We start from the raw sequence: 24,240 nt of genomic DNA on the forward strand, positions 1-24,240 counted from the left end.
GAATATCATGACAAAGTTGATTTATTTCAGTAATTCCATTCAAAAAGTGAAACTTGTATATTAGATTCATTCATTACACACAGACTGATGTTTAATCAAATGTTTATTTCTTTTAATGTTGATGATTATAACTGACAACTAATGAAAGTCCCAAATTCAGTATCTCGGAAAATTAGAATTTATTTTGAATTGATAGTACCACATCACATGCATGTCATTTAAATTAATACAATATTTGAAAACTTAGCATTATGACAACATTCTGTGAAACTGAGAATATGATTATATTTAAATTTGAATCTTTACCCACAATTCCCATTTACCATCGTGTATGCAAATAACGTAATCTACCTAATCAAAAAAAAACGCGTACCCAGAGCAAATGTCACGAATGGTGGTGAGCAACAGAGGACGATATTTGCTAAGTTTTAACACAAGTTTTAAAGGTAGGCGATCATAGTTTGGGTTAAATCGGCTTTTAGCAGTTCACTCAAGAGCTGCAGTCCTGTTGCCGTTTTGATCGTTTAATTTTATTCGCCATGTCTGTCTCTTCTACGCTACAGTTTGAGGAGTATTATTATTGGCATCATCATTGTTGTTGTTGTGTGTTATTGTTGGACTGTTTCGGTCGTCAGACGTTAAGACCAAACATCGCTAGTATGCGAAAATAATGTAAAAAATAATCGGACATTCGCTTTGAGTCCGAGTGTTGGTAGTATGTAGTGTTAAAATGTCGCGTCACACATAAACATTTCTTCGTGATCCGGTTCAGTCCGGACATTTTTTTTCTAAACAAAACAATGATAGGAACGCTACATGGGGCTGTAGTAATGCGCCCTGACCACTGGGGCACGCCTAGGCCCTTGCCTTGACCGCCTTTGCCCAGAAACAGGCCTGACAGTAAGGAGTAACGGTCACTTTCAAAAGCAACTCGTAATAATTTATGTCATATTTACATATCACACGTGTCAGAATACTGCGCAAGGCGTTGTTATTAGCTGTCATTTATTCCGATGTAGTAATCACTGTAAGGGTTTTCTGGACTTTTCCATATTGGTTTTCCAAACGTTTTTCTGGAACGCGAACAGTTCGGGTGTGACGTCATTCCCGGCGCACACACGCGACTTGAGGTACAAGGACCGCAGCATTACCCCACTCGACATTAACGATTTCTTATTTTTCCACATATTAGGGAACTTTACTGAGCCATAAGAGCCAATTACACATGCAAAGAAAAAAAAATCACAGCATGAAACGGCGATGGTAACCCAGTAAAGTGCCATTTTTGAACCTTTATTTTTAATAGTGTCTCGGCTTAAAGGTAACTCTGTGATATCATTTTTGTGAACAAAATATTCTGTTTTTATCACTTTTGTATTCGCCAGTACGTTAACAGCAGGATTGCGAGTTTATGGCAATTAGGAGAATTATTCATAAAATACTCTTGCACAAAGAAGTGAATTGCTAATGCCAGCTATGACCACTGCTTTAAAGGATAGGTCCGTGCATTTATCTGGGTACGGAGGACTGCGGCGCGCGACTCCACGTGCACTTCGGAACAGCGGTGGGGCAGAGTGGGAGTCGCACTCCGGTCACCGATCCTAGAATATGATCGAGGATTTTAGAAAACAGGAATAAAAGAATTAATTAATTGAAACAGTAACGGAGTTATCCAGTGAATTCGCGCTTCTATTTCAAGAAGCGACATTTGAAAGGGTAGCTGCCCTCGGACGCGGTTACTGTGTACAGCCGTAACTACGGAGAATTCGAGCCGCGCCGGACGGGCACGTCGTGTGGTTTCTGATGGTCTGTCTGTGTCACCTGGAAGGTTATAAAGGGGGCAATGACTGGATTTTTTATTTTTTATGCTTTACAAAATAAACGACAGGATTCAAATCAGGCAGAGCTCATTAATGAAGTGTGCGGACTCCCGACGAAAAAGAAACGGAAATATGAAATGAAACATGTATATGTGTGTCACGTTTTGAACCAATTTTAATAATTATAATAGAGAAAACTCAAAACGGATTAAGAATTCAGGGGCGCAGCCGCCCGGCAGCCATCTATCCGAGCAGCACTGACAAGGGCCGATTAAACTACACTCTTTATAATGTTTGTATTTAACACGACCAGGCTGCTTTAGGACATTTGGTTACCCATAGTGAGCTGCAGTGGCCTTACATTTGGCCCTTGTGACAGATTGTAGCTGGGTGGGTGTGGTAGGTGGGGTCCCGGCCTGGGTAGGGTCCTGCCTTGCGCCATAATCAGGCAATATAGCTGTGAAGAGAAATACAGGGGGCCGAGAATGAAAGGACATGGTGGCAATACCAGAAATTAATTTTAAATCAGTCAGAAACATATTTGATTATGATTGTTTGAAGTATCGCGGAATTGGTTTCTTTTTAATTATTAATAATGTGTGCCATCGGATTAATAAACGCAAGGCAGCACAAGAGTTTAAAAAGACATAAAATCATAACTTCATCTAAAGGTTTGTATGCCAAAAATGTTTAATGCTTTGTCTGTCGAAGTACACAATGGAAATGGTAACAGTCGGGAATGTTTTTCAAATTGAGATAAACTTTTTTTCCCGCATTGGTAGACACATGGAAAAATAGATAGGAGGGGCACTACATAATACTCACAGACAGACAGAAAATGCACTAATTAATAGTTAGAGAGATATAGTCTTAAAAATAAAGGTGTCAGAGGGGTTCTTCTGGGCGATGCCATGGGGGAAACATTTTTTGTTGCAAAAGACCCATCCACATGAAGGTTCCAGAACGAGCCTTTATTTTATAATGAGTAGATGGTAACCTATTTGTGAAATACCAATAAATCAAGATTTAAAAGGACTACACAGGATAAGTGCAGATTTTCTTAGTGTCCTGCAAGGTATCTAGACATACAAAAATGTTTGTTTTTTTTTTCTACATATTAGAAAGTTTTTAAAACACAAAGAACCATCTGCATACCCTTTCTAGAATCAAATAGTGCTTGATCAAGAAATAATTCTAAAAGGAACCGCACAACCTTATAAAGAACCATAAAATGCCATTAAACAAACGGCATTTTTAAAAACAGTAGACAGATAGATAGATGCTTTATTAAACAAAAGCTATATGTCAAATTAAATTAATTAACTATAAGGAACAAAACTGAAAACCACGGCAGGACAAACACAAAGGAATTCCCATCAATCACAACAACTGACTTCTGATGCCCCCATCACCAGTCCATATCAAAATCCCCCTTATGCTTAGTGCACAACACTTCCCGAACATGCCATATGTATTTAAAACTGTCGCTGTATTAAATAACTTCATAATATGCAAATTCTGTTTTAACTAAGACCTTGAACATCAGTAAAACATCAATTGTCAAAACATTATTTAATATTGTTTTCAAAATAGCTAATTAGCCTACCTCAACAAAAAATACAATTAAACAGATATTCTTAATGTTCCGAGAGGTTGCGATTCCTAAAACAAATTGTATTCTATGAACAGACCATATCAAACCTTTTAAAAAGAAAATCTAGAAAGTCAAATTGAGGTATTAAACTATACAGTACTGTAAGAAAAAACGAGAGCTTGCTTGGATAGACGTGAAAGGCACTATATATTAGACAGACAGACTTCTCCACTGTGCATTAGCCAATGTACATCTAATACACTTTTCTTTATGATCAGCTCAATAACTAAATCACTTGTATCTATCCAATTTCCCGTTTTCTGAAATCGCTTACATCTAACCCGGAGCGGAGGCCGACCCCGTTGGTAAACATCCTTCGGATGGGGGTCACTCGCGTACACACCGACACTCACACCAGGTCAGTTTGGACTTGACAGTTAACTTATTCCGCACATATTTTCGTGTATTTGTGGAAAACGCGTAAGCTTCGCGCTACCGAGAACGAGCCAGCGCTAAACTGTCCGTCGCCATGCTGCAAAACATTCTAAACGCATTCAAGTTAACTAAATGAACTGAATTACTGTCTTGGTACGTGCTTTTGATTTTAAAGTAATCAATACATACGAAACTCAAAGCAAAGTTAACAGTATACAGTACCTCTGGACCTGCTCCTCCAAGTCTTTAATCTGCAGCAAGTAAAACTCCTTGCACTCTTCTGTCAGTGGCTCCTCGACCTTTTCGACTTTCTTTTTCCCCGATTTCTTCCCTCCTTTCTTCTTTTTGGGGGGCATAATTCAGACCCTGGCGTATAGTGTTGTCGCTCCTCAGATGATTACCAGCCTGCAGCACGTCCAGCCTTCCCGTACAATTGTTTGTACTGTTGCTAGGGGGCGGCGTCATAGGTTTTTATAGCCCAGTCAAAGGCCATTCCTATAACTGCGCGTGCGCAGTATTTTGACACGTGCGCACGTTAGTTCCAAGGGTTTCTACCGCCAAGTAACAGTTAACACTGGTGCATGTTAATAACAGGAAAAAAATGAGAAAGTGTACAGTTGTGATAGTGTTACACAAGTGAAAGAGTGTGCGCAGCATTTCACGCTGTTGAACTCCAAAGAGGACATCTGTTCGCAATGTTTTCTAGATCAACTCCGCAGGTTTGTTGTAAGAACTTTAAGGAGGCGCTACTGCCTAATACATGTAAAACTAAATGTTGCCAATCAATACTGGAGACTTTATAGTTTATTTGACATAAAACGCAGTGGTCAGATTCTGCCTCGACAGAAAGAGAACGCCGAGAGAGGAGTTTAAACACAACGAGAGCGTACGTTTTGACTTACTGTACATATTCGAGCCTTCTTGTCCACAGTTGCTGCAAACAGGCGGTCTTTATCATCCATATCTAGGCCTACTGTGCGTTCAGAAAATGCTCAGACCCCTTGATATTCAAAACATTTTATCGTGTTATAGGTTTAACTTAAATTGATAAATTTGGCATTTTTTGCACAGCAATCTACACTCAATAACACAAAACTGACAAAACAGAAACTTTTCTGAAAGGTTTCTAAATTTATTAAAAATCAAAAACATAAATCTAAATGAAAGTATTCTGACCCATCAATTCAGTACTTTCTAGAAGCCCTTTTGGCAGCAATTCCAGCTGTGAGTCTTCTGGGGTAAGTCTCTACAAGCTTTGTACACCTGGATTTGGGCCGTTTATTCCATTCTTCCTGGCAGATAATAATAATAATAATTCATTACATTTATATAGTGCTTTTCTCAGTACTCAAAGCGCTATTGACACAGGGAGGAACCGGGAAGCAAACCCACAATCTTCCACAGTCTCCTTACTGCAAAGCAGCAGCACTACCACTGAGCCACCTGTGAAGACAATCTTCTCAAGCTCCATTAGATTGGAAATGAAGTGTCTGTAAACGGCCATCTCCAGGTCTCCCCACAGATGTTCTATGGCCACTCCAGCATTGTTTTGGCTTTGTGCTTCAGGTCATTGTCAGGGTGAAAGGTGAACCATCTCCCCAGTCTGAGGTGATGTGCACTGTTCTTCAAGGACCTCTCTGTATTTAGCTGCCTTGACCCTTCTCTCAATTCTGACCAGTCTCCCTGTCCCTGCACCTGCATACAGAGCGTGATGCTGTCACCATCATGCTTCACCCTGGAGTAATAGGCAGGCGATGAGCAGTGCCTGGTCTTCAACAGACATAGTGCTTGGAGTTCTCCCCAGAGAGTTTCATTTTTGTCTCATCAGACTAAAGCAATGGTTCTCAAACTGTGGGGCGGGTGCGAAGTAACAAAAGGGGGGGGCACGAAGATGTGAAAAAAAGAAAACAAGAATCGAAAATATGAAAAATACATCTATTGAAACCAAAACAAATTAACTTAAACTACATTCTGATACTAGAAAAATAAATATAGAGTTAGATAAATGTCGATAAAAGTTAAGTTGGTATAATAAAATATGCATCTATGATATATCATTAATTAAAAAAGAACAAATTGGTATTAGTGGGCTCCTTTCAAAAAAACGTTGGGGGGGCGCGATTAAAACTGTTATGAAAACTTGGGTCGCAAATACTTAAAGGTTGAGAAACGCTGGACTGAAGAATTTTTTCCTCCTGCTCTCAGAGTCCATTAAATGGTCCTATGCCTTTATTACATAAGAGTGGCTTATGTCTGGCCACTCTACCATAATAACTGTTGGATGGAGTGCTGCTGAGGTGGTCCTCCCTCTAACCGGGTCTCCTGTCTCAGCAGAGGACATGTGAAGCTCTGTGAGAATGACCTTTGGGACTTTGCTGTAAAGGACAACACACGTTTATGGGTGTTCCAGCAGGGATGGGGCAAGGCTCCTTATCTAGATGTGGGGCCAGCCCATTGGAAGCTCAAGAAGAAAGACAAGGTGTTCCTTCCTTTAGCCAGGAGATGTCAGAAGATGCCAGTTTTGAACTGGGTATGCTGGTATCCCAGCAGGTTCAGCTTGAAGAACAACACCCAGATGGGAGGCCAGTGTGATAGAAGGACCAGGTGAGACAACTGACCAGGGCTACCTATAACCCAATACGTTAGGTAGCAGGATCTCTGTGTGGCACTACCTGCATGGACACCCACAAAGCATAATGGGAGGTGTAGTCGCATGGGGTAGCTTTGTTGGTATCCCAGGGTGCTGCCAGTGGGTGCTATAAGGGTTTGTAATTGTTACTTTTGGAGGACTTGCACTCGACCCGGAAGTGCTTCCTTCGGGCTATGGCCTAGCAGAAGTTCTCCTGGATCTAAGGTAAAGGAAGACGCTTGACCTCATCTAGGTGAGTCGGAGTCAGGAGAAGAGCTGGAGAACACTCATCTGGGAGGAGTGGTGGAGACACAAGAAAGAATATTTGTGAAGACTTAACGTATATGTAACCCTTGTTGTAAGGTACTTTGTTTAATAAACCGGTTTTATTTGAACCCCAGACCTGTGTAGTGTAACTGTGTTTGGGATTTGGGGGTGCCTCCCTACTGATTACATTGCCCACCTCCATGACCAGGGGCCTTCTTCTTGAGTTACTCCGTTTCACCAGACAGCGGACTCAAACGTCCTCCTTCACTCAGGCCATTCTGCTCCTGGGAACTCTTAAAGGTTTAGAAATGGTTTTATCTGCTTGGTCTCGGCCTCACCATAATTTGATCGTAGAGATCCACAGTGCGGCCCTTGGACTTCATGGCTTGGTGTTTTTCCCGAGATGCAGTGTGAATTGTGGACCTCATATGCGCAGGTACGCGTGGGCCTTTTTAAATGATGTCCAATCAGTTCAGTTTGCCACATATGGACTTTAGTCAAGTTCTTGGCACATCTCAAGGAGAATTAAAGCCAACAGGGGGGCACCTGAGCACGATTTGGGGCGCCACAGCAAAGGGACTGAATTCTTAAAGGAATGAGAAATTTCAGTTTGTGATTTTTTAAACAATTTGCAATCCTTGCTGAAAACATCTTTTCACTTTGTCATTATGGATTACTGAATGGAGATTAATAGACAAACCTGGCAAATTTCTCTCTATTATATAAAGAAAATCTTGGGATGAGACGTGACTTTTTCAGAGAGACGAGACGAGACATTTTCAGAAAGATAATTTCACACCCCGCAAGACGAGACTTTGTGCCAAGAGATGAATTGAAAACCTAATGGGTCCAAGTGGGGGCGGAAATAAAAGACAAAGAGTAGAAGAAGAAAAGACAAAGAGTAGAAGACAAAGTAGAACGTCGTAAACATGTTCAAAAACGTTGGCGCGATACACATGCAGAGTAGGTTAGAGATTATGAAAGTACTAAAATTCGAAAGTCTCAAAAAAACTGATAGTAAAGATCACATTAGCGCAAACAAACAGAAATTATTACTCGGTGAAATAACGGAACAGCAAAAAGAGGTAGGATATATGGACACAGGTGATATGACAGAGCTACTACAAGTTTAATTTCAAAGAAACCACAATTCGGTCAGGCTTATATTTATGATCACGAAGAAGCATTGCAACATAGAGTCAAGGTAGAGAGTGTAATTTTTTTGGTTCAGATTGCTTCATCCTAACGGGAGTTACAACAGAATATTCGGGGCCTCTTTTGAGTGAATCTCCCAGTATAACTGGTGTGTTACTAGAATGTACCATTGGAGTAAATTAAAATATATTTAAATGTTATGCAAATGAACCTAACTGATAAAAGCAACTGTTCTCTTACGACTAGCCAATGAGGCTTTAGAGAACTGAGCTGATCGCATGGCATCGCGCGACTGGCCAGGAGTAACCAAGGACGTCTACTTTGAATTTCATTTGTAATGATGACTTGAGTCTTCTTTATCTATACAGTGATCCCTCGCTATATCGCGCTTCGCCTTTCGCGGCTTCACTCTATCGCGGATTTTATATGTAAGCATATTTAAATATATATCGCAGATTTTTTGCTGGTTCGCGGATTTCTGAGGACAATGGGTCTTTTAATTTCTGGTACATGCTTCCTCAGTTGGTTTGCCCAGTTGATTTCATACAAGGGACGCTATTGGCAGATGGCTGAGAAGCTACCCAACTTACTTTTCTCTGTCTCTCTTGCGCTGACTTTCTCTGATCCTGACGTAGGGGGTGTGAGCAGGGGGGCTGTTCGCACACCTAGACGATACGGACGCTCGTCTAAAAATGCTGAAAGATTATCTTCACGTTGCTACCTTCTGTGTGCAGCTGCTTCGTGAAGCGACATGCTGCACGGTGCTTCGCATACTTAAAAGCTCAAAGGGCACGTATTGATTTTTGACTGTTTGTTTTCCTCTGTCTCTCTCTCTCTCTCTGTCTGCTCCTGACGGAGGGGGTGTGAGCTGCCGCCTTCAACAGCTTTGTACCGGCGGTGCTTCACATACTTAAAAGCAAACAGCCCTATTGATTTGTTTGCTTTCCTTTCTGTTTCCTTTAAAGAGGAAGATATGTTTGCATTCTTTTAATTGTGAGACTGAACTGGCATCTCTGTCTTGTCATGGAGCACAGTTTAAACTTTTGAAAAAGAGACAAATGTTTGTTTGCAGTGTTTGAATAACGTTCCTGTCTCTCTACAACCTCCTGTGTTTCTGCGCAAATCTGTGACCCAAGCATGACAATATAAAAATAACCATATAAACATATGGTTTCTACTTCGCGGATTTTCTTATTTTGCGGGTGGCTCTGGAACGCAACCCCCGCGATGGAGGAGGGATTACTGTACTAATAAAAGGCAAAGCCCTCACTCACTGACTCACTAATCACTAATTCTCCAACTTCTCGTGTAGGTAGAAGGCTGAAATTTGGCAGACTCATTCCTTACAGGTTACTTACAAAAGTTAAGCAGGTTTCATTTCGAAATTCTACATATAACGGTCATAACGGTCAACAACGTCCACCATGTTAAACTTTGTTATTTATGGCCCCATCTTCACTATATTTGGTAGGAGGCTTCCCTGCGCTAACCAAAACTGATGTACGTACTTATTTCGGTGGTATGACGCCACTGTCGGCCGCCATATTGAACTTTCTTTGTTACTTATGGGCCCATCTTCAAGAAATTTGGTACGCGGGTTGCCAACGCTAATTGAATCCTACTTACGTACATATATACGTCCATAGCCCCCATCCCCACGCCTCCCACGTAGTTGGCTGCCTGCCTATATAAGGCTGTCCGTTGCTCCCATCTCTTCATTCCCTTCCTTGCTTCGCCATGGTATTCATGTCTCCCTGCTGATCTGCAGCCTTTTTATTTAATCCACGGCTTCTCCGCTGTTTTATTGTTCATTTATTACGACTATAGTTATTGTGTTGGTATTTTAGACTTTGTTCAGGTACCCATTTCCTTTATCGTTCCAACCCCCCCAACCCCCACGTCTCTGCCGCTAGCGTCTTGAAGAGGGGGTCTGAATGCACCCCAAGGAGATGCGGTCGCTCCTCCGAAACCCCCTCTTAAACAGTATTACAATGGGAAACATTGTTTTTTTTTTACCTCCTCTTTGCTCGATCAGGTGCTGGATTGCTGCTGTACTGCTGTGCTGTGTGATCTGCATCTCATGTGGTGCTTCAAATGTTTAAAAGCCTGTACAGCAGCTGTCCTACTGCTTGTGTTTTATTTACGGCCCCAGGCGTGGTTAAATCTTTTGGCACAAAGTCCTGTCTCATGAGACGCAAGTTCTTGATATTTTTTAGTTTATAATTTAAGAATGCAATAAGAATCTGAAAATCTAATAACATCACATTAAAATTTGATCAATTCTGAAAAGAATGATACCACATATATATATATGTAGGTTTTAAAATAAGCATGATTTAAAGCGTGACAAAAAAAGTCACTGTTACACTTTTAGGCTTAGGAATTTATATTATATATACCAGTAACAGCGTACAGCACAATAACGTGCAATGAATACACTTGACTTGAGCATCCCTAGTTTTCATCCTCTTTCTCTGTACGTTTAGCATTTGTTTGCTCAGAGGTTGATGCGGCCCGCTGCTTCTCTTCTTTCGTCGTCATCTTTTCGTGTTAAAACTAATTAAGTTAGTTTTTGTGTTGCAATTACTTAGTACTTTTTCTTAATTTTTCACTTAAGTGAATGATTTAAGATATGAAGAGGTAGGGGAAGTGACCACAAAGGTGCTAGGGAATGAGAACGATGCGCGTACGCTTGTGCCACACGGAGAGTTGATTCTACTATAAAATAAAATAAAAATAAAATGAATAATAAAAATCATCACCCTGAAAGCGGGTAGTAGACATCACGTAATAGATGTGTACCAAATTTCAGGTCAATAGGTGAAACGGTTTGCGAGTTACAGGTGATTTAAAATCCAGGACAGACAAATGAACAGCCATGGTAGCGTATTATATAGAAAGACAGTTTGGGAACCCCTCTCAGCCTGAATAATTGACTCTCCTTTCAAAATAAAAGATAACAGTGGTATGTCTTTCATTTCTTAGGAACATCTGAGTACTGGGTGTTTTCTGAACAAAGATTTTTAGTGAAGCAGTATTTAGTTGTATGAAATTAAACCAAATGTGAAAAACTGGCTGTGCAAAAATTTGGGTCCCCTTGTCATTGTGCTGATTTGAATGGCTGTCATTGCTCAATGCTGATTACTTGCAACACCAAATATGTTGGATTAGCTCATTAAGACTTGAACTTCATAGACAGGTGTGTCCAATCATGAGATATACAGGTATTTAAGGTGGTCATTTGCAAGTTGTGCTTCCCTTTGACTCTCCTCTGAAGAGTGACAGCATGGGATCCTCAAAGCAACTCTCCAAAGATCTGAAAACAAAGATTGTTCAGTCTTATGGTTTAGGGGAAGGCTACAAAAAGCTATCTCAGAGGTTTAAACTGTCAGTTTCAACTGTAAGGAATGGAATCAGGAAATGGAAGGCCACAGGCACAGTTGCTGTTAAACCCAGCAGGTCTGGCAGGCCAAGAAAAATCCAGGAGCGGCATATGAGCAGGATTGTGAGAATGGTTACAGACAACCCACAGACCACCTCCAAAGACCTGCAAGAACATCTTGCTGCAGATGGTGTATCTGTACATCGTTCTACAATTCAGCGCAATTTGCACAAACAACATCTGTACGGCAGGGTGATGAGAAAGAAGTCCTTTCTACACTCACGCCACAAACAGAGTTGCTTGTTGTATGCAAATGCTCATTTAGACAAGCCAGATTCATTTTGGAACAAAGTGCTTTGGACTGATGAGACAAAAATTGAGTTATTTGGTCATAACAAAAAGCGCTTTGCATGGCGGAAGAAGAACACCGCATTCTAAGAAAAACACCTGCTACCTACTGTCAAATTTGGTGGAGGTTCCATCATGCTGTGGGGCTGTGTGGCTACTTCAGGGACTGAGGTCCTTGTTAAAGTCGAGGGTGAGATGAATTTAACCCAATATCAACACATTCTTCAGGATAATGTTCAAGCATCAGTCACAAAGTTGAAGTTACGCAGGGGTTGGATATTCCAACAAAACAATGACCCAAAACACAGTTTGAAATCTACAAAGGTATTCATGCAGAGGGAGAAGTACAATGTTTTGGAATGGTCATCACAGTCCCCTGACTTGAATATCATCGAAAATCTATGGGATGATTTGAAGCAGGCTGTCCATGCTGGGCAGCCATCAAATTGAACTGAACTGGAGAGATTTTGTATGAAGAATGGTCAAAAATACCTCCATCCAGAATCCAGACACTCATCAAAGGCTATAGGAGGCGTCTAGAAGCTGTTAGATTTGCAAAAGGAGGGTCAACTAAGTATTGATGTATTATTTCTGTTGGGGTGCCCAAATGTATGCACCTGTCTAATTTTGTTATGATGCATATTGCATATTTTCTGTTACAGTAATCCAATAAACTTTATGTCACTGCTGAAATACTACTGTTTCCATAAGGCATGTCATATATTTAAAGGAAGTTGCTACTCTGAAAGCTCAGCCAATGATAAACAAAAATCCAAAGAATTAAGAGGGGTTCTCAAACTTTTTCATGTCCAACAAGTTTAGCACAGATTGTGTAATTGTACAGGGGAGCGTGACAGCCTATGTTTTGTTCTGAAATTGAGTTGGTCCCCCCACCTCAGGCACTGCTTGGTACCTCTGCTTGTATTTAACAACTGCACCTTAGTGTTACTCATAGTGGGAGGATCTCATAAAGCATGTCTCACCATCTAAATTAGAAGTAATTTACTTTTTACTCTTTATCAAGAAAGAGGAAATTCAAACACAAATACATAAGTAAGAAGATCAATTAAAAACAGAAATCCTTGTTAAATAACATTTACTTTAAAAATGTATCCTGAAACTTGTAAAATTATTCTTTCTAGTCCCATTCAAGTACAGTTCTGCCAGACTCTGCGAGCTCCGTGAGTCCTTGGACTCTTTTCCAGTTTGACGCACTGCTCTTTGGTCTCTCCAGAACCCTCAGCTGAGGTCTATTGAAATTCTTCAGTATTTTCCTGGGCAGTCTCACTTTGCACCCACTGCTGGTTTGGGTCTGGTTCTGGCATCCCACAACCTTACAAACGTAAGGAAATGGATGGAGGCAGGTAGAGGAGGATTTCTAGAAACGATAAAACAAGAAAGTTAGAATGAAGCTGACTGATTGCTCAAGATTAGAGCTTTCCAAAGTTGGTGTTGCAATGTGAATGCAGAATTATGTTTTAAATTTAACATTTCAACTTTGAAATCTGCACTAGGGCTAGCAAACTAACTAAAAGATTAAGATTTACGTACTCGTATTAAAAATAGGTACAATAAATAGAGTGGGCGGTACGTTGGCAGAGTGGTAACGCTGCTGCCTCGCAGTTAGGAGACCTGGGTTCGCTTCCCGGGTCCTCCCTGCGTGGAGTTTGCATGTTCTCCCCGTGTCTGCGTGGGTTTCCTCCCACAGTCCAAAGACATGCAGGTTAGGTGCACTGGCGATTCTAAATTGTCCCTAGTGTGTGCTTGGTGTGTGTGTGCCCTGCTGTGGGCTGGCGCCCTCCCCAGGGTTTGTTTCCTGCCTTGCGCCCTGTGCTGGCTGGGATTGACTCCAGCAGAACCCCGTGACCCTGTAGTTAGGATATAGCGGGTTAGATAATGGATGGATGGATGGACAATAAATAGACGAAAGCCTTAAAGATATAAAGCCTTAAATAGCCGAGACCCTGCTTGCTTATCTGAGCTCATCATTGCTTGCAAGCCAGAGTGAACATTGAGAACTCAAGATGCAGGCTTATTAGATGCAGGGCCCTGAAACTTGTGTTTAGTTTCAAAGTAAACTTTATTTAGGTTACCTTATTCAATTCCCTGTACATGTTACTCTACATTTATTTCTGTAGAATAAATTTAAGTTAATGTATTTGCTTATATGTTACCGTGCAGTACAATCAGTTGTGTTATAGTGTAAAATCTCCTGTGGTATCTCTGAAGTGTTAGTATACTCAGAAGTACTGGATGGACCATTCTACTCTGATTTTTTAATGTGAATAAACATAACAGAAGGATAGGATTACCAATCAAGTCATGTACTTTAAATTATTAAAGAGGAGCAAAGAATGTTAGATACTGAATGAAGTTATAGATGTGTGGAGTGTAGTCAGGTTGCCTTTAGCCTTACTGCAGGATTAAAAATCTGATGTAAATCAAAGGTATAATGATTAATTATAAAAGAAACAGACCTCTGGGATCTAACATATTATGAAAGTTAAAAAAAGTAAACATGTTTTTAATACTTATGAATTATATATTATGTTGTTGGACTTAAGCGCAGCATTTAACACCATCAACCATTCTATTTTACTGCACAGGCTAGAAAATGATGTTGGGCTTACAGACACCGTGCTCGCTTGGTTTAGTTCTTATTTATCAAATCGATTCCAATATGTACAGAAATGTGCTGACAGCACTCCATCATTATACACAGTGACCTTGTTTTCACTTTACATGCTTCCACTGGGATCTATCATTAGGAAACATAATGTTAATTTTCACTCGTATGCAGATGACACCCAGTTATACCTTTCATTTAAATCAAATGAATTTTCTCCGATGTTGTCTTTAATTAGTTGTATTATCGAATTAAAGAAGTGGATGAATGAGAACTACTTGTCTTTAAATACAGATAAAACAGAGATGTTAATTGTTGGAGGGAATGATGCTGATCATAACAATATTTTGTCATTATTTAACTCAGTTGGAATCCCAATTTTACTGAATCAGCCCGCAATCTAGGAGTTATCTTTGACTCTAGCATGTCATTTAAAGCGCATATTACAAAGTTGTCCAAAACATGTTATTTCCATCTTAAAAATGTTAGGAAATTAAGGCGCTTTCTAGATAAACAGGATTCTGAGAAATGAATTCATGCATTTATCTCTAGAAGGATTGACTACTGCAATGCGGTGTTCACTGGATGTTCAAATTGTTCTTTATACAGCCTCCAGTTAATCCAAAATGCGGCTGCAAGAATTATTACAAGAACAAGAAAATACGAACACATAACTCCAGTTCTTAAATCCTTACACTGGCTCCCAGTTAAGTTTAGGGCAGATTTCAAAATCCTCCTTTTAACATATAAAGCATTAAATGGCCGAGGTCTGGCTTACTTGTCTGAACTTATCATGACTTACAAACCAGAGTGCACATTAAGATCTCAAGATGCCAGTCTGCTTATGGTTCCAAGGATTAATAAAATAACAAAGGGAGGTCAAGCTTTTAGTTACAGGGCCCCTAAACTGTGGAATGGTCTGCCTGCTACAATAAGAGATGCCCCTTCGGTCTCAGCTTTTAAATCCCAGCTGAAGACTCACTACTTCAGTTTAGCACACCCTGACTAGAGCTGCTGATTAACTGTACAGACTGCATCTCTGTTGTTAGTCATTAGCACTAAAACATAAGTAACATGATAGTTAGAATTTGTTACTAACCCTCACCTATTCTGTTTCTCTTCTCGGTACTCAAATGTGGCACTTGGTGCCACGGCCCACCTGCCAAGTTGTTTTGCCTGCCTAAGGTAAAGTCATCCCTGATGGAGGATCGCAGGAATTGTGGAAGAGGGGTCCTTTCATCAGATTGGCTGGCCCAGCACTGTTTCAGCCGTGGAATGGCCAAATGGGGGAGGCAGCTTGATGGATGAGGTCTCCAGGACTCTAAAAATATCCAAATCTTATTATGTGATATCATCTACTGTTAACTTCTGCTCTGTACTCTGTAAAATTTTTATTTTTTTTTTAACTTCTAAAAATTTTTTTTATTTTATATGCCTTCCCCAAGGTTTTTTCCATTTTTTCCCTACAAGGGTTATTTTTGGGAGTTTTTCCTTGTTTTCTTAGAGACTCAAGGCTGGGGGGCTGTCAAGAGGCAGGGCCTGTTAAAGCCCATTGCGGCACTCCCTGTGTGATTTTGGGCTATACAAAAATAAACTGTATTGTATTATATATATACATATACATATTATACAATAAAATGACAAATAAATAAAAAAAATAAGCCAAGGAATCATTAAGTGTACAAAATGTTATTCAAAATTTTGATTCCTCAAAGTAGCCACCTCTTGCTGATCTAACAGCCAGACTGTGGTAACCTTTTTAACTCAGAATGCCAGTCACTCTGTACAAGTCACCAATTCTGCCTCTAGCAAAAGAACCCCAGGCCATCACACTTCCTCCTCCATGTTTGACTGTTAGTGCCACACATGAGGAATCATCCTTTCACCAACTTAAAGGCGTACAAACACCCTGTGTGATGAACCAAAGATTTCAAATGTTGATTCATCGGTCCATAAGACTTTCTTCCTGTCTGCAGTTGTCCACGGCTGGTATTTCAAGTTCCTATTTTGTCCATTAGTGAATGGCTTTCTTACCTCCACTCACCCTGTTAAACCTGCAGCACAAAGTCTCTTCTTCATAGTACAAACTGACACACACTTTTTTCGTGAGGCGCCTGTGATCACACAAGCTGGTGACCCTCACAAACTTCTCTTCTGATTGGCATGTGACTTTGGCTCTGCCAGTTCTCTTCCTGTCAGAGTTTCTTCCAGTCTCCAATTGCCTTTGGATTGTGTAGGACACCACCGTACTCACTGACAATTGTTTGCAATTTCTCTAAATGAATGGCATACATTTTTAAGGGTAATAATGCTGTTTCTCATTTCATTTGTTAATAGCCATTTTCTTGCCATTATCACTGGAATTTACAACTTTCTACAGTGTAATATTGTCCAAGTAGTACTTTAGAGGGTGTAGGAACACAGTTTGTTCCAACTTTGCTTTAAGGCAGACAGGTAGTTTTTAAGTAATCAAAAGAATTTGGGACACCTGTGCAAATTGCTTCAACTTGCGAGGCTTAATTTACTTTAATTGCTGAAGGTTGTAACTTATTAGTTGTTCCCTGAAGAAGGCCCATTTGTAATATTCTGAAATTTCATTTTTCTCAGTGTTTGCTAACCTAAGCTTTAAATTTAAACCTCTGCCAGTTTAGTGCTTAATTTTTCACAATTTGAGGTCATTCATTGCATTTCAACTGATTGAAAAACTTGCAAAAACCCGAGGTGTTCTAATACACACACACACACACACACACACACACACACACACACACACACACACACACACAGAGGTAGTGTTCTGTTCTGACGGACCAGTCGTGAGTCAATCTGGACGCAAGACAAACCAGTATATGTATTCAAACCTGATTGTATGCATAGTACTGTATAATAAGTTCCTTAAGTCATACTGTTTGTTTTATATCCTTTTTTATTATCATTCTTACCACACTGTGTAGATTTTCTTTCATTTTTTTTGGAAATTGTTGTTTATTTTATTATTTTCTTTTGTTATTACTGTTGTTTGTGTGGTTGCTGAACCTTTAACACCTTCACAAATCCTTTCTTTGCCTGTGTTATGTTACATCATCAGTATGAGCCACTGCTGTGCTTCACCTTGTGAGTCAGAGTCGGGCGAGTAGTTGGATGAAGCTCACCTGGGAGGAGTGGAGAAATTGAATTGTTGGGATTGTGGAGTGTATAAGGTATTTGTGAAAATAAATTAATTTACTTGCACCTGGAACTGTGTCTGTTAAGTTGTGTCAAGGGTTTTGGGCTATGAGATGCCCCCTATTGGCCACTCTATATATTTCAGAAAGTTTAGCGAGTGTCTCACTCATAATGAACCAATCACAGCAGGTTCAGAAAACAGATGAAAGGTTGGCATACTTACTAAAGTTCATCCCGTGAGGTGGTACTTTGGTATGGCGAACCCTTCAGCGTTTTGTGTGATCCCCGCCAGTCTGTCTTCACTGAATCGTTGTCCCAGAGTGTTGAGGTTTCTGTGTCGCTCACCCACTCTGGATCCCCTGCATAATGGCAGGGAAAAACCAACAAAGGGTGTGTGGAGTACACCTGCAAATTCCTGTTCAAGAAGTGCTTCTTGTACTGCTCACTGAAAGAAAAAATAGGCCACATTATAGCTTTTAAAAGTGGAACTTAAGTGATGTATAGTAATAAAACGTTATTACATAAGGTCAGTCCATCACAAGACATATTCAGGCACATATCCACATTTACTTACATTGGGCCACTTTATAGGGGCTTGTTGACCTCCTTACACCTTTGTGTCTTCAGGATGCGAGATAATAAATCAAAATACCTGGAGACACGCAAAGATAAGGAGAATGTTCAAACTCCTCAAAGATGGTGCCCAGGCCGGGTGTTAAAGTAAGGGGACCCTGAATCTGAGAGGCACCAAAGCTGACCATTTTTGACACTGTGCGAGACCAGGTTTTTGGTTCAGTTGTGCTGTGTTTACCAAAACTATGCACTATATGGTAATGTTCTTATACAACAACTGACAAAAAAATCAGAGGATTCACACTTACTTCATCATTTACAGTGGATTCTGAAAAAATTCAGACCCCTTCACTTTTTTCACATTTTATTATGTTGCAGCCTTGTGCAAAATCATTTCAATTCATTTTTTCCCCACATCCATCAACACTTAACAGTCCAGAATTACAAAGCAAAAACATGAATTTTAGAAAATTTTGGAAATTTGTTAAATATAAAACAAATATTCAGTCCCTTCACTCAGTACTTAGTTGAAGCATCTCTGGCAGTGGTTATGGCCTGGAGTTGTCTTGGGAATGATGCAAGAAGCTTCATACACCTGGATTTGGGGATTATCTGCCACACTTCTCTGCTGATCCTCTCAAGCTCTGTCATGATGGATGGAGACCATTGGTGGACAGCTATTTTCAGATGTCTCCAAGGATGGAGGCTCTGGCTGAGCGACTCAAGGACATTCATGGAGTTGTTCCTAAGCTACTCTTGTGTTGTCCTTGCTTTGTGGTTAGGGTCATTGTCCTGCTGGAAAGGGAATCTTCTGCCTAGTTTGAGGCCTGGAGGGTTTTTATATTTCTGCATTTCTGCGTTCAGCTGTTCCTCAACTCTGTCTACTCTCTTCGTTCCTGCCACTGTACAACAATTTCAAACCACGATGCTGCCACCACCATTCTTCACCATTTCAATGGTATTACACAAGTGATGAGTGGTGCCTAGTTTCCTCCAGACATGATGCCAGTCTTGATTTAAAGACCACAGAATCTTGTTTCTTATAGTCTAAGAGTCCTTTAGATGCTTCAATGTGTATTTTACTGAGGAGAAGCTTCTGTTTACCACTCTGTCATAAAGACTATATTGATGGGAGATTTGCAGTGATGGTTGTCCTTCTGGAAGTCTCCTTAATTCCATATACATTTTCCAAACTTCTTCGATTTAAGAATTCTGGATGCCACTATGCTCTTATGAACCTTCAGTGCTGCAGCAATTTTTGTAGCCTTCCTCAGATCTGCACCTCGACACAATCCCATCTCTAAGCCCTGCAGGCAATTCCTTCAACCTCATGGCTTGGTTTTGCTTGTTGTCATGTATGAAACATTCTATAGACAGGTGTGTGCCTTTGCTGATCTTGTCTAATCATTTGGCAGCGTAGAAACATATCAACGATGATCAATAGAATGGAATGCACCTAGGCCAGATTTCAGGCATCCTAGCAAAGAGGTTTTTTGAATACTTGAGTCAATTAGATATTTCAGCTTTTTATTTTGAATATATTTGTAAAGATTCTAAAATCCCATTTTTGCTTTGTCATTCTAGGGTATTGAGTGTTGCTTGATGAGGAAAAAAATGAATTTAAACAATTTTAGCAAAAGGCTGCAGCATAACAAAATGTGAAAAAGTGAAGGGCTCTGGATACTTTCTGAAGGCGCTGTACATCTTAAGGAAAAATGGTGACTTAGTCTTCAACACAAGCCATGCCATCAGATTGGCAAACAACTTATAATTTTGGCATGTTGACAATGTCTGCGGTGGGTTGGCACCCTGCCCGGGATTGGTTCCTGCCTTGTGCACTGTGTTGGCTGGGATTGGCTCCAGCAGACCCCCGTGACCCTGTGTTCGGATTCAGCGGGTTGGAAAATGGATTGATGGATGGATGTTGACAATGTTGTAAGTAATGAACCATAGAGGAATATTCAAAAATTAAAAAAAAAAACCAAATAAATAAATACACAATTCAATATGGCAAAAGCCAAATACAGTAGACCCCCTCGAAGTTGGAGTTGAGAGTTCATGGCCTCAGTCGTTCACGGATTTTTCCTTAGAACCTAACTAATAATTGTTAGTGGAAAACACAAATATCCTTCGCAATTTTTTTATGGCTTTTTCATGGCAATACTGTACTGTAGAGAGATCACAAAGCAACTGTAGAGGACAACGCGGCTTGGGATGGTGAAAGTAGCCAATCCGAGAGCGTTATTCATTTCTCCTTGCTGCTGACTGGCTGCTGCCCTGTGACGCATCTCTGGCAGATGCATCCCAGCATTCTTGTATCATAACAGTTTACCGCGTGTAGCTATCTCGACTGTTTTGCTGAGCGTTCTCGTGTTTTTCATTTTGTTCTTCTTAAAGTGCTAAGATGACACCCAAACGCCCTGCACCTTTGCTGTGCAGTCATTATCTTCATTACATACCTTTATCGTACTCCACAGCTAATTCATCATCATCATCTTCCATTAATATCATTCATTATTGGTGAGTACCCGTACATTTTACTGTATTTTTATTAAATTAAGTAATTACGTACAGTATTTACCCTATTTATACCAAAGAACACGCGCTTGCATGAATTACAGTACATATAGGGGTAACATCAGTATTTTACATTCTAGCACTACGGTAGACATAGCAGTACAGTACTGTACAGTAAACGGGTTTACCTTTACATTCTATTTTTTTTAGGGTAATGTATTAAGCAGAGTTTGAATTGAAATTAAAGTGTTTTGGGGGCATATTTAGGGTTTAAACTATAAAAATACGCATTTTTGACCACATCCAAAATTCGCAGTTTTTCACAACGCGGGTGCTCTAGGAATGTAACCCCTGCAAATTTCGGGGGTCGTCTGTAATTAAAGTGATAATGTGAGAATAAATAAATGTCATTCTCTTTGTTTCTTCTTTCTTTGTGAGTTTAATTCTTTCACTATTTCAGTTGAACCACACACAACATGAAACACTCCTTGAAATTATAACTGTCAGTGTTACCCATCAAAGTTAAGAGGTGGGCTCTACTGAGTGCTGTGTTTTGATAGGTTAATTGTCGGTAGAACAGGCATAAATCTTTTACAGCAGACACTTCAGATGCAGCCTCCTGTGAGGATGATGAATTTGGAGCTTCTCAAGTTAAACGAGCCTCTTCATGCTGTAACTCTGGGCAACTTTTCTTTGCTTGCAAATCTGCCACAGATGCACACAGTTCTAACTTTCAGCATGTTTATAAGCCACAGGATTGTCAAGGGAAGCAAAGCACATGCGTGTTGTCTTTAAGACACACCATGCAAGTAGACAGGCATTGCAAATAATAATAATAATAATAATAATAATAATACATTTTATTTATATAGCATCTTTCCCATGCTCAAGGCACTTACAGAATATAATAAAGAACGGCAGTGTATACAGTATATAGCATTGTACAAACCAGATAAATAAATAAAGAAGATTAAGACAGTGAAATCTGAAAAAAAAAAAAAAAAAAGAAACAGACAACATAATTGATGGTCTCGCACGCACACATACAGGTTACATGAGCATCTTGACAGAGAAGTAAACTGAGAGAAGGGTAATAAAGTCAAGTAGAGCTAAAAGCCTTCCTGAACAGATGAGTTTTGAGTTGTTTTTTAAAAGAATTCATGGAGCCAGCTGATCTAATTAATTTCGGTAGGTCATTCCAGAGTCTGGGCGCTATACAGCTGAAGGCCCTGTCACCCATGGAGTGTAGAGTAGTGAGGGGCACAACAAGATTGCCAGAATCAGAGGACCTTCGTGGGCGGGCAGGCACATAGAGATGGAAAAGGTCACTGATGTAGTTTGGCGTGAGGTTATTTAAAGCTTTGTAGGCTATTAGTAGGATTTTATATTCGATTCTGTAGGACACAGGGAGCCAGTGGAGACGGAGCAGGATGGGTGTGATGTGCTCGCTGCTGCTGGTTCGAGTAAGGACTCTTGCAGCTGAGTTTTGAATAAGCTGGAGCTGTGATATAAGATTAGAAGGGGCACCTGCCAGTAGGGAATTACAATAATTGATGCTGGATGTGATAAAAGCATGGACAAGTTTCTCAGCATTAGAGAAGGAGAGGAAGGAGCGAACACGGGATATGTTACGGAGGTGAAAGGAAGAAAGTTTCTTAATGTGATTTATGTGGGCGGAATAAGAGAGGGAGGAATCAAAAATGACACCAAGATTTTTTACAGTAGAGGCAAGTCTGATGAGATCACCGCCAAGATAGACTGGGAAGGAGCTCATTTTATTAAGTTGCATTTTAGTCCCAATTTGCAGGAGTTCAGTTTTATTGCAATTTAATTTTAAAGAGTTCTGCTCCATCCAGGTTTTAATTTCACTAAGGCAGGTTGTGAGCTGAGAAAGCTCTGATGAAGTTCCACTTTTAACATTGAAATAGAGTTGAGTATCATCTGCATAAAAATGATAACCCAGTCCATAGCTACGGATAATATGGCCAAGGGGAAGCATATAAATACAGAAAAGCAGAGGACCGAGGACAGAGCCTTGAGGGACTCCTTGTGTGACTGGCGCTGTGCTGGATCTGCTCTTGCCAAGACTAAGAAACTCTTGCCTATTAGTCAGATAGGACTTGAACCACTGGAGGGCAGTGCCAGAGATACCCAGCATGTTCTCCATTCTGGACAGTAGGATGTCATGTCTAACAGTGTCAAATGCTGCACTGAGGTCTAACAGAATTAATATGCTAGTTTGTCCAGAGTCTGCTGCCATAAGCAAATCATTGGTTACCCATAGCAGAGCAGTTTCACAGCTGTGCCGCACCCTGAAACAGACTGAAAGGGTTCCATCAAATTATTAGAGGTTAGGTAATTGGTGAGTTGGGAAGCTACAACACGCTCAAGAACTTTTGACAGAAAAGGTAAGTGGGAAATAGGCCGGAAATTGTTAAGATTGTCAGCATCAAGACCAGACTTTTTTAACATTGGGGTTACAGAAGCAATTTTAAAAGTGAGCGGCACAGAGCCAGTGTCAAGGGATGAGTTTATTATTGTTATAACAGTCGGGATTATGGCATGAAGGCAGGATTTAAGTAGTGTGGTGGGGATGGGGTCCAGTACACAAGTAGTCGGCCTCATCTTACAAAGCAGGTTATTAACAGACGCAGATGTGACTGGTGAGAACTTAGAGAAGGAGCTGGATGGAGTGGGAAAACAGGGAGAGATATAAACAGATGATGTATTTATGTTAGTTGAATTATTTAGATTATTCAGGAATTCCTCACAGACTTCAGTAGAAGAGGTAGTTGGGCCAGATGCGGATTACAGTAGTTTATTAACTACAGAGAACAGGACCCTTGGGTTATCGTGGCCACTTTCTATTATTCTGTCGTAATGGGTGTTCTTGGCAGAAGTTAGTGCTTCTCTGTAAGCTCTTTGGTGGTCAGAGAAAGCCTGGATGTGTATGGTGAGGCCAGTCTTACGTGACATTCTCTCAAGGCGTCGGCCAGCTGCTTTCATAGATCGCAATTCTGAGTTATACCAAGGAGCTGAGCGTTTAAAGGAAACCTCCTTATGTTTTAAAGGAGCTGTTTTATCTAATGCTGAATGAAGGGCTGAGTTATAGTGGTCAACAAGACTATCTAGTGTTGATGGAATAGGTGAAGGCAGTAAAAGATCAGAAATGGATCCAGAAAGGATACAGGGACAGATATTTTTAAGGTTTCTGTAAGAAATTTGTCGTTTACAGGTAAGAGGAGGGAAAGGCAGTGAAACAGTGAAAAATACTGCTTTATGGTCAGAGAGTCCCAAATCAGTGCTGTAAATGTTGGCAACAGATAGTCCAGAAGTGCAGATCAGATCCAATATATAACCTCCAGAGTGGGATGGAAAATCAACATGTTGTGTCAAGTCAAAGCAGTCCAGTAAGGATAGGAATTCATTCCTCAGTTTAGATGTGGGGGTGTCAATATGGATGTTGAAATCACCAAGAAGGATAATTCTCTGAGAGTAAGAGCTTAGGTGGGTCAAAAGTTCAATCAGATCAGATAAGAAGGATGCTTTGTATTTTGGGGGACGATAAAGAACAATGAGTGAGACAGGACCTGATTTCATTATTAGTTTAAGAGACAGGCACTCAAAAGACAATGGACAGTCAATCGGGATTCGTTTAATGTTTAAGTCTTCTCTGATAATTACTGCAAGCCCGCCGCCTTGTCTTGAGCTGGGAGGCTTTGAGTGGAA

The 24,240-nt window shown here is 40.4% G+C and overlaps 2 protein-coding genes across 3 annotated transcripts in view; both read right to left on the reverse strand.

The window, feature by feature from the left end:
• cfap157 (cilia and flagella associated protein 157) overlaps positions 1-4,283 on the reverse strand; it is a 45,938-nt gene extending 41,655 nt beyond the window's left edge. The window contains exon 1 of the mRNA XM_028809197.2: positions 4,072-4,283. Coding sequence (XP_028665030.1) covers positions 4,072-4,205 — 134 coding nt within the window. The 5' untranslated portion in view covers positions 4,206-4,283. The remainder of the gene's footprint in view (positions 1-4,071) is intronic.
• Positions 4,284-12,621: 8,338 nt separating this feature from the next.
• The window catches only part of cercam (cerebral endothelial cell adhesion molecule), a 65,648-nt gene continuing 54,029 nt past the window's right edge, over positions 12,622-24,240 (reverse strand). For both annotated transcript variants that reach the window (XM_028809198.2, XM_028809199.2), the window contains 2 exons: positions 17,645-17,866; positions 12,622-13,008 (listed from right to left, as the gene is read on the reverse strand). In XM_028809198.2, coding sequence (XP_028665031.2) covers position 13,008; positions 17,645-17,866 — 223 coding nt within the window. In that variant the 3' untranslated portion in view covers positions 12,622-13,007. The remainder of the gene's footprint in view (positions 13,009-17,644; positions 17,867-24,240) is intronic.

Source organism: Erpetoichthys calabaricus, chromosome 9 (genome assembly GCF_900747795.2).
Source record: "Erpetoichthys calabaricus chromosome 9, fErpCal1.3, whole genome shotgun sequence".
NCBI lineage: Eukaryota > Metazoa > Chordata > Cladistia > Polypteriformes > Polypteridae > Erpetoichthys > Erpetoichthys calabaricus.